Source organism: Eleutherodactylus coqui, chromosome 8 (assembly GCF_035609145.1).
Source record: "Eleutherodactylus coqui strain aEleCoq1 chromosome 8, aEleCoq1.hap1, whole genome shotgun sequence".
In the NCBI taxonomy this organism is placed as follows: Eukaryota; Metazoa; Chordata; class Amphibia; order Anura; family Eleutherodactylidae; genus Eleutherodactylus; species Eleutherodactylus coqui.
Window position 1 is genome coordinate 22,258,367 of NC_089844.1, and position 12,285 is coordinate 22,270,651.

At 43.5% G+C, this 12,285-nt stretch overlaps 2 protein-coding genes across 2 annotated transcripts in view; one reads left to right on the forward strand and one right to left on the reverse strand.

Annotated features, from left to right (window-relative positions):
• The window catches only part of LOC136576196 (protein mono-ADP-ribosyltransferase PARP14-like), a 913,674-nt gene that overhangs the window by 523,286 nt on the left and 378,103 nt on the right, over positions 1-12,285 (reverse strand). The gene's annotated exons all lie outside the window — the stretch shown is intronic.
• Positions 1-12,285, forward strand: part of LOC136577386 (protein mono-ADP-ribosyltransferase PARP14-like) — a 69,235-nt gene that overhangs the window by 5,577 nt on the left and 51,373 nt on the right. Inside the window, exons 2-5 of the mRNA XM_066577294.1 lie at positions 2,217-2,423; positions 5,221-5,460; positions 6,938-9,189; positions 10,217-10,453. Of these exons, the coding sequence (XP_066433391.1) occupies positions 2,217-2,423; positions 5,221-5,460; positions 6,938-9,189; positions 10,217-10,453 (2,936 nt within the window). The remainder of the gene's footprint in view (positions 1-2,216; positions 2,424-5,220; positions 5,461-6,937; positions 9,190-10,216; positions 10,454-12,285) is intronic.

A 12,285-nucleotide genomic window follows, 5' to 3' on the forward strand; every position in this document is an offset into this window, starting at 1 on the left:
CCAACAGGGCTTAACGAAGTGTTAGAAAAAATCTGAAAAAATCTGATTTAAAGGGACTAAACAGAATGAGAGATGATGAGAGATACAAAGAGTTAATCATAAAGGGTTAATGTTACGATAAAACATGAGTTGATATACATAGAAATATAATAAATAGAGGACATAATTAATAGAAATATTAGTATAATAGAAATGGAATTTTTTAAAATGGAATATTTTAAGCAAATGACAATTTTAGAATTCATTTATGAATTATTTAGATAATTTTTATATAAAAAATGTGTCGTTTATAACGGAATGGGTCCATTTATGAGAGAAAAAATGAATGATGGTTTCATAGAATTTATATAACAGAAAAATTGGGAAAATGTGATTTATTGTTAATTCGTTTAAAGTAATATCTCTAATTTTAGAATAAAATTGTAGTAATTATTTATTGATATAGATAATTTATGGTTTTAAATTTGTGGAATGTAATAGATAACGAATAGTATAAGCAAGTCGAACGGACTTTTAAATAGCAGGTTTTTTTCTGCTGCTTTTTAGAAACAGAGAAACCTGATAGTATACAAAGGGTTACTGATTAATGACGTGTTATCTCACATGAAGCAGAGGGCGGCTCCGAAAGCCGGCGTCTGAGCACTTCCATGAGCTATTAGCGTGTATATAAAAAAGTGTACTGTGCTGTGTAATGTTATGCCTGAAGAGAGCGGGTAAGCCCGCAGAAACGCGTAGCAAAAGAACCAATAAATTATTTAAAATTATTTATGGACATTGTGTCCTTCATCTCTACTGGAACCCAGGAGCGCGGGGGAAATTTTTCTATTTAAATACAAATCATCCATTAAATAACAGCGATCACGTGACTGAGGACCACTCACTGCGACCCTCGGTCACTTCTCCAGGCTCTCGGCTAGCTTTAGTAGTGAGGAGCAAAGAGATTTTAAATTTTCCAGGCCCTCCCCAGCTTCTGCGCCTGTGCCTGCCATTTTGGAGACGGGCGTATGCACTAAAGCTGGGGAAAGGTCCGTGGATAAAGATTCTGTCTGGGAACATCGCAAGAGGCCTTAGGTAAGTAATTTCACCTCCCCTCATGGATTGGAGGTGAAACTTATTTTTACTTTTACATGATCGCCGCTATCCAAAAATAATGGTGATCATGTAACAAGGGACCACGTACCGCAGTCCTCTGTGAAATATCCAAGCTCTCGGCTACGTTTGGTAGCAGGAGAAGGGAGATTTTAAATTATCCTGGCAATCCGCGGCTTATGATCTGTGAGAGTAGATGAAATTTAGACTTTTTATACTTCTTTTTCTGTTTTTTTACACTTTTTTTACATTACATGATCCCTGTTATCCACTGGATAACGGCGATCATGTGATCAGGAACCGCATACAGAAGTTCCGGGTGACATCTTCCTGCTCTCAGACACTCATACTAGCCAGGAGTAGGGTGATTTTAAAGTTCCCGGGCCTCCAAGCCTTCTACGCATGTGCGTATCATTTGACGTCTGTCACACGTGCAAAAGGTGACATAAGGTCCTGGAAAGACAATGCGATCCGTAAGGGGAGCTGAAACTTTGACTTTTTGTTTATTTTTATGCAATCGCCGTTATCCACTGGATAACAGTAGAGATGAGCGAGTATACTCGCTAAGGCTAACTACTCAAGCGAGTAGTGCCTTAGCCGAGTATCCTCACGCTCGTCTGTAAAGATTCAGGGGCCGATGGGGGGCTGGGAGCGGCGGGGGAGCGGGGAGATCTCTCTCTCCCTCTCTCCCCCCCCTTCCCCCTGCTCACCGCTGCAACTCACCTGTCACCCACGCCGGCAGCCGAATCTTTACAGACGAGTGGGGAGATACTTGGCTAAGGCACTACTCGCTCGCATGACCGGGGGTCGCTCCCCGTGGCCCCTCATGACAGCTCCAGGTTGTCTGCTATCTCCGGAGCTGTCACATCCACAGCACATGTGGCTTTAATCTCCAGAGAGAGCGTGTTTTTACGGCCTTGGGGATTAAACCCCACTTAGGCAGGACGTAAAAATACTATGGGGTAATTACTAAGGGGTTAATACTCAGTAATAATATAATAGCGCACTGGTAGATTACCATATAATAAGAGTGGGTGGGTCAGGGCAATGATGTCATCACTGAATTAATCTGCCTAGATGAATGTGTTTCATGCTAGTTAACCATTCCTATTCCTCCCAACTCCCAGTGACCGTGAAGGCCGAGCATGGTGAAAAGACGACAGCCAGCAGCCGGTCCTCGCGGGTCCTGATAGAGAACGTCCAGGACTCGTGCTCTGCAGACTTGCTGAACCTCCTGGTGGAGAAGGTCAGCGAGAGGGACGTGGACACGGACTTCTATGTGGAGATTATTCCTGAGCTCAAATCTGCCGTCATCACCTTCACCTGTGACATCGGTACGATGAAAAAACTGGCTTGATAGAACAAGATGGTAGCACGTGTATAAGAGGGCAGCGGCTCCGCTGAGCCGTTTCCAGTGGGACTGGATCATTAGCTGAACTCATTCACAAGAGCATATGCAGTTTCAAGTGCAGCATTTTCACGGACCGAAGCTGGTCATATTTACTGCGTATTTTGGTCCATGCTGCATTTTTTTTGCATGCGTATTTACTGTGTCTTTCACTCACGCTTGAAAAAAAGGCATGTTTGCCAACCCCAATGCAAGTATAAGGATTTATGCTGCCTGTATTATGCACGTATTAAATACGCCCTTGTGAGTGAGCCCTAACTACTGCAACACTGCCACTTTTCTAGTGCAATTACAACAAGAAAAAGAATGGTGTTCACATACTTAATGACGTCTTAGTTTGTGTCAGTAGAAAGGGAAGTGGCTGCTGTGGCTCATTTATGAACGTTTTCTACCGCTTATGCTCAGAATAGTGAGCGAAATGAAAGGAATGTCACATAAAGACAGCTGCTACCTATATGTCTACTATGATATATGGAGTTTATAGATGTGGATGGGGGGTCCCTGCTGGGGACCCACTCTATGAGCGGGACATACAGTGACTCTATAGGACATCCCCTTGGATGCTCAGTGCATGAGAGTTGAGGCATACTGAAGTACAGTAGGCCCCATTGAAGTCTACAAGAATTCTATTATGGCATCTTACGACTTGAAAGTTGTACGGAATCGTAATATGGCCATGTGCATAAGGACTAACAATGACCCCCAAACTTTTTACACAGTAACCCAGGCATGTAGGAGTCATCCATATACAGCGGTCTCAAGCCCAGATAAATGGGGAGGGTCAGGGAAAGACATGGCGACCTACCCTGTAAAAACTCCGCCTTGGAAACCCTATGAAAGATCTCTCAAATGATTCAGATATGGTATCCAATGGCAGGTTCCCCTAGGCCAAAGGATTCAATAAATGCTACTAGGGAAGAGCAAGGTCTGAGTACAAGTAGTTGGGGTTTTCATCATGACACAACTGGGGAAAAGCCCTGGGGAAGCCCAGCTGCTGATGCAGCTCATAATGAAAGGAAAGGACTGCACTGTACCAAAGCTCACATACTAGCAACATGGAATATGTGGCATGAGTCTAGGGACATTGGACATTGTGAAACGCGAAATGACAAGACTTAACATTGATATTCATGGGATTAGCGAATTGCACTGGACAGGTAATGGATTTCAGTCCGATGACTTCACATTGCACTATGGCGGACACGAGGAAAACAAGAGGAATGGAGTCGCCTTTATTACAAACAAGCAGACCTCAAAGGCAGTAGAAAGTTTTAGAACAATCAGTGACTGTATCATTGCTATCCGGACACTTGGTAAGCCAGTGAACATCTCAATGTTACAGCATTAAGAAAGGTGCTTCATTGAGAAAATTTGACACCTCCCCCTAAAGTCCCCCAATCATAAACAATTGAGGTAGCAAACCGATTCAAACTGCTTGACACATCAGAAAAGCATCCAGAGGAACTATAGCACGATGTACAGTCCACAGTAATGGGAACAGCCAGAAAGCATCTCACCTATAGGAAGCAGAAAAAACGACGCTATTGGTTGTCCGAGCAAACCTTCAGAATAGCTCACGAATCACTTTATACCAGTCAAGAACCCGCTGTGAGACCACAGTATGGGGACACAGATTTGTTTGGGATCGGCAAAGGCGTTCGATAGGGCTGCATCCTCTAACCCTTCTTGTTTAACCTATATGCGGAAGTGATCATGCGGAAAATGGGCCTAGACGAATTGGAGATCGGGGTGAAAATAGGTTGAAGAAACATCAACAATCTCAGTTATGCGGACGACACAACTCTGCTTGCAGAAACAGAAGCCGGTCTGAAGCCGCTGATATGTAAGATTAAAAGTGAAAGTGAAAAAATGGGCCTCTACCTGAATTTAGAGAAGACTAACATTATGAGAACTGCAAAAAATGGCCAAATTCAAATCAAAATTGACAATGTGGTCATTGAATGCGTGTGAGACTTCATCTTCCTTGGTTCAAAAATTGACCAGGCTGGAGAATCTATAGCAGACATAAAACATAGGATAGCATTAGGGCGAAGTGCAATAATAAATATGGGCAAAATCTGGTAAAGTAGGGATATCAGTATAGCAACTAAACGCAGGATAGTGCAAACCAACATATTCCCCATTGCGAAAAAAGCTGATAGAAGGAGGATTAATGCGTATGAGCTGTGGTGCTGGCGAAAGCTGCTGCGTATGCCCCGGACGGCGAGAGTAACAAACAGAGAAGTCCTGAATCGTATAAGACACGATATATCACTGGACTACAAGATGACTGGACTTAGACTCACAGATTTTGGCCATGTAATGCGAGCAGAGTTGCTAGAAACATCTATAATGCTTGTGTAGATCAGCGGCAAAAGAAGACCCGGCCGCCAAAGAACATGATAGCTGATACTGTCAGAGCTGATACTGGCATGGATATCACACAACTGAAAGAAGCAGTGCAAAACCAAAAAACATGGAGGGAGCTCGCCTTTAGGGTCGCCGAGGGTCATGAACGATTAAACGGCTAACAATAACAACCTGGCTGTGGACCGCAATTTGGGGTCTGGTAGCTGCGCAGATGGTCTAACCCCAGCTCAGCCGCGGCCTAGTGCTACAGTCCATCCTCTCTATGCATTATGACATCTACTGACTGAACCTGTATATAAGTTTGTGTAGAAGTTCGTAATTGCAGCTAAACACTTTTGGATCTATTTTTATAGACATCCAAGGAGGTTTCATTGGACAATTCTCCGATCACCCCACAGCGACACAGCACAATCTGAGAGTGAAATGCCTGGAAGAAAGCAGAATGATCCGGGCGGAGGGGCTCACCCCTAACACATCCGAGGAAATGATTGCACTTTACTTTGAGAATCCAAAGTATGGAGGTGGATCTATAGAAAGGATGGAGATGATAGCGGATCTGGGTGCAGCACTGATTACGTTTGAGAGTGAGGAAGGTAAGTGGCCCCGGATCTTCTGCTGTGTACTACTGCTATATATAGGCTACCACCTTTATGAGCATCACTATCTCAGTCTATGTGATCATCATCACTATGGACAGATTACAACTGGGTTAACAATTCAAGTTTCTGTTCAATGACTTCAAGCAAAAATGTTGAAAACTAAGTGATCATCTTAATCATACAATGAGGCTGCTTTTACACAACAGAGAAAATTGTGCAATATTTGTGTAACGTGAGACGCGTAAATCTCGCATAGAATATGAGCCACATTATTTTAGAGCCTCATCTACTATCCAACTGTAAACTAGGTTTGGAACCGCGAGTGTAGCAACTGTGCAGGTCCAGAGAGTAGTCAGGGAAAAGCCATACGTCAGATTCAGTATGTCTCAGATTCGCAGTACAAATGGAGGAGGCAGGTATCACTGTCAGGAGGAAAGCCAGGAGGTCGATATCACATGGTCTAAGGTCTGTAGTACAAATGGAGGAGGCGGGTATTGTTGTCAGGAGGAAAGCCAGGAGGTCGGTATCAGTATGTCTCAGCAATAGTATCGAGAGGAGCAATAGTAGCAGGAGCTAGACTAGAGGCAGCAAGCACAATAATCTTGCTCTGGGGCAGAGGCAGGGCCAAGCTTTTATAGTCTGCAGGGACTGGATTTGCAGGATCTGGTAATAATGCAAAAGTCATGCAGGGGAACTGTCCAAAGGGCTGAATGACTCAACAGGGAGAACTACTGAGTGGAGCACAGAAGATCCCGGATTCGATCCCTGACATAGACCTTCTGATACTGACCCCTGGCTTCCCTTCTGACTACGCTACCTGTACTGCAAACTGTAGACTTCCAGTTGCTGACTCCTGGCTTTTCCTGACTACTCTCCAGACCTGTGGCTACTACACCTGAGGCTTCAACACAGTGTCTGAAACTGCTACAATTAGCCTAAGAGTGAATTCAGACATAGTAGATGCATTGCTGCTTTTACTTGCAAATTTGTGCAGGCAAAAACCAAAGTGGATTACACTAACAGGCAAGTGGATGATACTTATCCACATGTTGGGGGCATTTTGTCGATGGTAAATCTTTGGTGGGGATCAGGGGAAATTCCATACGTATCCTGTACTAATCCGGAGTTACATCCTGTATTATACTCCAGAGCTGCACTCACTATTCTGCTGGGGAGTCACTATGTACATTACACTTCAATACTTATCCTGCATTTTACTCCAAAGCTGAACTTACTATTCTGCTGGCTGTTAAATGAAACAGTCAGCAAGTCTGTGGACAAATACCCCATAATAGCTTAACTGAGCCCCTATAATGTACAGGGCAGCTAGTTTATGGAGATGAATTCTATATATAACTGTAGAGTGCTGATCAGAGGTGGAAAATGCTTTTGTGATTGGTCAGTTGTCCATACTGTATAATGTGATTCTGGGCTGTCACTATAACTGCGTGTTTCTTCATGTTTGTTGCAGTTGTAAAGTCTGTACTGCGAAAGTCACATAATATTAATAAAAAGGCAATTTCCGTGTTTCCCTATTATCCATCCATTGGCGAATGTTTATATGGGAAGAAGCCGCCTCTGGTCGAATCCCCACATCCTGTAGAATTTCCTTTAAATATGTACTTGATTGAGTTTTTCTCAAATAATCCAAAGATAAAACAAGATATAGAGAGCCACCTGGGAAATCACCACTGTGAGGTCCAATGGCCAGCTCCAGACTGCCAGGAACCAGTCGTCAGGCTGTCTGTCCCCCGTGAGCTATTGGCACAATATAGAAAAATGGCAAAGATAGCCCCAAACTGGAACAAGAAAGTCCATGATGAGTTCTCACGTCTTATGTCCAAATATGAAGTCCGAGATTGTGACGTGAAGAACGCTGTCTGGGAAGTTCTTAAAGAAAAGCTCTCCAGCCCAACATACAACCGCATATTCTTCAAAGCAGACATGGTGGCTGAGAAGGTTTTTCTTGTGGGCCTCCTTGAGGATCTCATTAAGACAGAGTCAAGTTTCAAAGAACTGGTTGACAAAAAAACTAATAAGCTGATGCAGGTGGAAGATGCCGTGCCCATCGAGCCTGACATTTATAAGTTTCTGTACACATCTCATCTGGAAAGAAGCCTCCAGAAAGATTCCTCAAACCTGAAGATGGAATATGATTCAACAACGAGAAACGTCATATTGTGTGGAACAAAAGCCGAAGTGCAAAATGCCAAATGTAAAATTCTCAGTGCTAAGCAAGATATGAAGTCCAGAGCCGTCAACCAAGATCCTCAGATCATCCAGTTTCTGTTGGCAGCAGACAAACAAAAACTCTCATCCATCATCTTCACAAGGAACAATATAAATGCTATGATGGAAGTGAGAAAAAGTGATGTTCTGTTGATGGCTTCTTTCGAGAAAGACATAGCAGAAGCTGAGAAACAGATGAAGAACGATTTGGCCTGTAGACGGATTAGTCTTAAAGACCAGAGGGTTATACAGACACCTGAATGGGACAACCTTAAAAAAACTGTTACCACACAGCTGAATGTCGAGACGATGACTGTGGCAATCGAGGCACTTCTTGCCGAAGCAGCAAGCGAGGTGGTGATTTCTGGTCTATTCTCATCTGTACAAACTGCCCACCAACAGATCGATCAATTCCTGAAGGAGAACACAGAGGTGCAAGTGGACATTGTGGTGAAATCAAGGGCCGTCATGAAGGTTATTGAGAATAAGAAGATATTAGATGCAATTAAGGACAACGTGAACGTCTCAAAGAAGAATATCATCATCTCTCTATCTGGACCTGAGCAGCGTGTCCAGAATGAGGAGAAACATCTACGTTCTTTCCTCTCCGAGCTTCATTCTGAAACTCTTTACATCGATAAACCAGGAGCCAAAAAGTTCTGTATAGAGAATGAAGAGCAGCACACTAACAACATGTGGCTGAAGTACAGCTGTGTGATATGCTTGCAGAAGGATGGTGACGGAGAAGCAGCAGCACTTGAAATGAATCTGAAAGAACCCCACTGCCACGTAATGTTACCAAACGGGGTCAAAATTGCTGTATACAAAGATAACCCGTACCATCACAAGGTCGATGTGGCTGTTATTGCAGCCAGTGATGATCTGAAGCCTATTGGACGATTAGTGGAGTCCCTACTGAATGATGCAGTTCGGGCCGAGTGTGAATCTGTTATCCAAGAAGAAAAGAAACTGGAAGCTGGCGATTCGATCATCACTAATGCAGGCAATTTGCCTTGTAAGCAGCTGATCCATGCAGTGAGCCCAAAATGGGATAAGAAATCAAGCTCCAAAAGTGAACGTCAGCTACGTAAAGCGATAAAGAGCGGCCTGGATCAGGCTGCCGAGAAAGGTCACAGTTCTATTGCAATTTCAGCCTCCAGCTTTGTTGCCTGTGAATACCCGGTGGACATATGTACAGAATGCATTGTTACCTCCATCAAACAGCACATGGAAAATCAGCAAGGCACCAGCTCCATCAGATACATCCACCTCGTAGACAGAGAGGATGACATTGTTAAGGCGTTCACCCATTTCTTGAGTGAAGAATATGAAGAGAAAAACATCAAGTTTTCCTCAAAACAAGAGAAGAAAAAAATTAAGTCTCAAAAAGACCAGAAGAAAGCTGATGCTGCAAACAAGTTTGATCGTCAAATGGTGACAACCAAGGAAGGGATAAAAATCAAGATGATACAAGGAAATATCCAAGATTCAACTGTGAGTATAATGCTGGTAAATACTGAAACAAAATGACATTTTTCCTTTTTTTTACAGAACTATTGTGCTTTCTTTATCCCAAATCATCATTTTTCACTTAAATCATACCTTAGTGTGCCCACAATTCCAGATAACTTTTTAGAATAAGCTGTCCTGTGTGTACATGAGGACTAACACTATAGTTAGCCACTATATGACTAGTATCCTACATTTATTGACGGTTTTCTCTTCTACAAACCCCATCTCTAATTTGCAGTCTTCCCTGAACTGGTGGGTGTAGACTGCTGCTATGATATATTCATATACAGTACTGCACACACGAGAGCAGGATCTCTTCTCTATCTGAGATGTGAGTGTAGACTGCTGCTATAAGGTCTTCATACACTGCACACATACAGAAGAAGAGATCCTGCTCCCCGATCTCTCTGAGCTGGTGGTTGTAGACTGCTGCTATGATGTATTCATAAATTACACACAAAGGAGGGCAGGATCTTTTATCTTTCTCGGAGCTGGTGGGTGTAGACTGCTGCTATGATGTCTCCATATACTACACACATTGCAGAGCGGGATCTCTTCTTTATCTCTGAGCTGGTGGGTGTACATTAGCACCTGATGTCTCCATACACTACACTCATAGGAAAACAGTATCTCTTCTACACCTCTCTAACATGGTGGGTGTACACTACTGCTATGTCTCCCATACACTGCACATAGAGAAAACAGAAGCTTATTCTCCCTAACTGCAGTATACACAAATAAATAACAACATCATAGAGGACACAATACAGCAGTATTGAGAAGTTTAGATTTGACTGCGATAGCTGTAAATCAATATTAGCTCTAGCAGCACATTTGTGTGATTCTCCCTGCTTCTGTCTCCCTCCTTGCTCTGCATAGACTTCTATAGCCAGTATTAGACAACACCACAATCCCCCACTTCCTCTGTTTCAGCCCAATCTGTAATCTCTCTGTTACTAGTAAGAGACTTCACGATCCTTCACTAATGGGAATCTGTTATTTCCTTTAGACCAATATGATTGTGAACAGTGTGGGTAAAGATCTCGACCTGCAGTCTGGAGCCGTGTCCAGTGCAATCTTCAGGTCAGCCGGGACTAAACTACAGGATCTTCTCAATAAAGTGAAGTCGCAAACTCCAGTGACTGATGGCTGCGTGTTCGTCACGGACAGCTGTAACCTGCCCTGTGACCTCGTCATTCATTGTGTGGTCCCCCAGTGGGATGAGGGAAAAGGATCGTCTGAGCAGGTAAGAAGGTAACCCACACAGATGAATGTAACCTCAGTGAGGCAAATAGCAGGAACCAACCTGACTGCCAGTGAATACTAGTCCGACAGACTGCTCCCACAAGGGTTCTCATATCTATAACCTATAGTCTATAAAAAGTTACATCTTTTACAAATACTTTGATGTCTTTCTACTCTGGATGCCTAAGAGCAGATTCTGCTAATATTTAATGGATTCAGTACTTTAAAAACATCTCAGAATAGATTTTATATAATGACACTTTCTGTTGATCTCACTACTACAGTGCAGAAAATATTGTGCTTGTTCTGGGCTTGCCATGGTAACACCGAGAGCCTCTTTGACTTCCTGTCATGTGACTTCCACTGTTATGAATGTTTTCCTTTAAAGGTCTATTGCCATCATAGCCATTTATAATGTCTGGGGCTTGCACTGTTCTCTAGAAGAAGGTTTCAACCCGTCTAGTGCAGAGGCAAGTACATTCAGGAGAAGAATGAAAGGAGTGCTGGCCGCACATGTGTGCATTAAATCAACAAATGCATGTAAATCAAAGTGCCTTTTTGGTCTCAAGACAAAATTTGTTCCAGAACTGGAAAAAGGGAGTAATATTACCTCCCACTTTGCTTTCTTGCCGTTTTGTCACAGATCTGAAGGTTCCAAGGACCCTTCTTTGGTCTTCCAAGATGGCCACAGCACTTAACACACTGCGTGCTGCCCAGATTTGCCTGATTGGTCAGTACCACTCACATGAACAGTGCTGGCCAATCCAAAAGCAGGATGAAGTGTCTGAATACTGATGCACACTGTGTACCAAATAGTGAGAGATGCCCTGTGGCCATTTTGGAAGACTGAAGAAGAGCCCAGGAACTGTTGGATCCAATGCAGAACTGAAAGCAAGAAGAGGAGAAATTATTATTAGCCCCCTACTCCAATCTACAGACAAATTTTGCCCCTAGGACCAAAGGGTTAGTGGAGAGCCAGGGCATTTCGCCATTAATTCTTTGCCTGGATGCAGCAGACGGAGGCAGGGATTCTGGAGAGTTATACTGAACCTGAACCTACCAGACACTTGTGGCAGGTATTCTTGTATCTTGTCACCACCAAGCTGATGGGTGGAGATGAGCTGAGGTGAAGGGAACGCCCAGAGATTCTTATTGGCAAACACATACACCACCTCACTACTGTGCCCAGAGCTCTGTGCTAGCTGCTGACTGGCTGCTTTTATATACACCTTCAGCCACCTTCAAGGAGGAGCAGTTTGGTGGAGATGTGGAAAGGCTTCACAGAGGGAGGGAGCTCCCTCTGTGGCGCTGGGTTGTCATGGCAACAGGACGCTAGATACAGGCATCCTGCTTTGTCAGCAACTAAATCAATAGTGTACAAACAAAAATATATTTTTTTATTTTATTTTTTTAAAAACCCTCTTTTGCTCTTCTTTCCTCTATTTTCATGAAGCACATTAAACATTTCAGCTAAACCCCACATATGTGATATCACCGCTGGTCTCCTTTAAGGCGGGATTTCTGCAGCGGTTCTCGTGGCAGTATGATGCTGCAGCAGATTTATGCTGCGGAAAAAAAATCGCGGCATGCTGTATTTTAGCGCGATTTTCTGCTGCGTGAGGTCTCCATTAATATAGCATTAAAGGAGACCTCCCGGACACCCCAGAAAAATGTGCATTTTTCTGCAATTGCTAACAGGGACTTTTTGGTTATGTCCGTGCAATTCCCGCGGCGTTAAACACACGTTATTCCGCGGTCGCCGGGAGGTCTCTCTTAATACTGTATTAATGGAGACCTCATGCTGCGGAATAACGCGATAGAATAGCACATGCC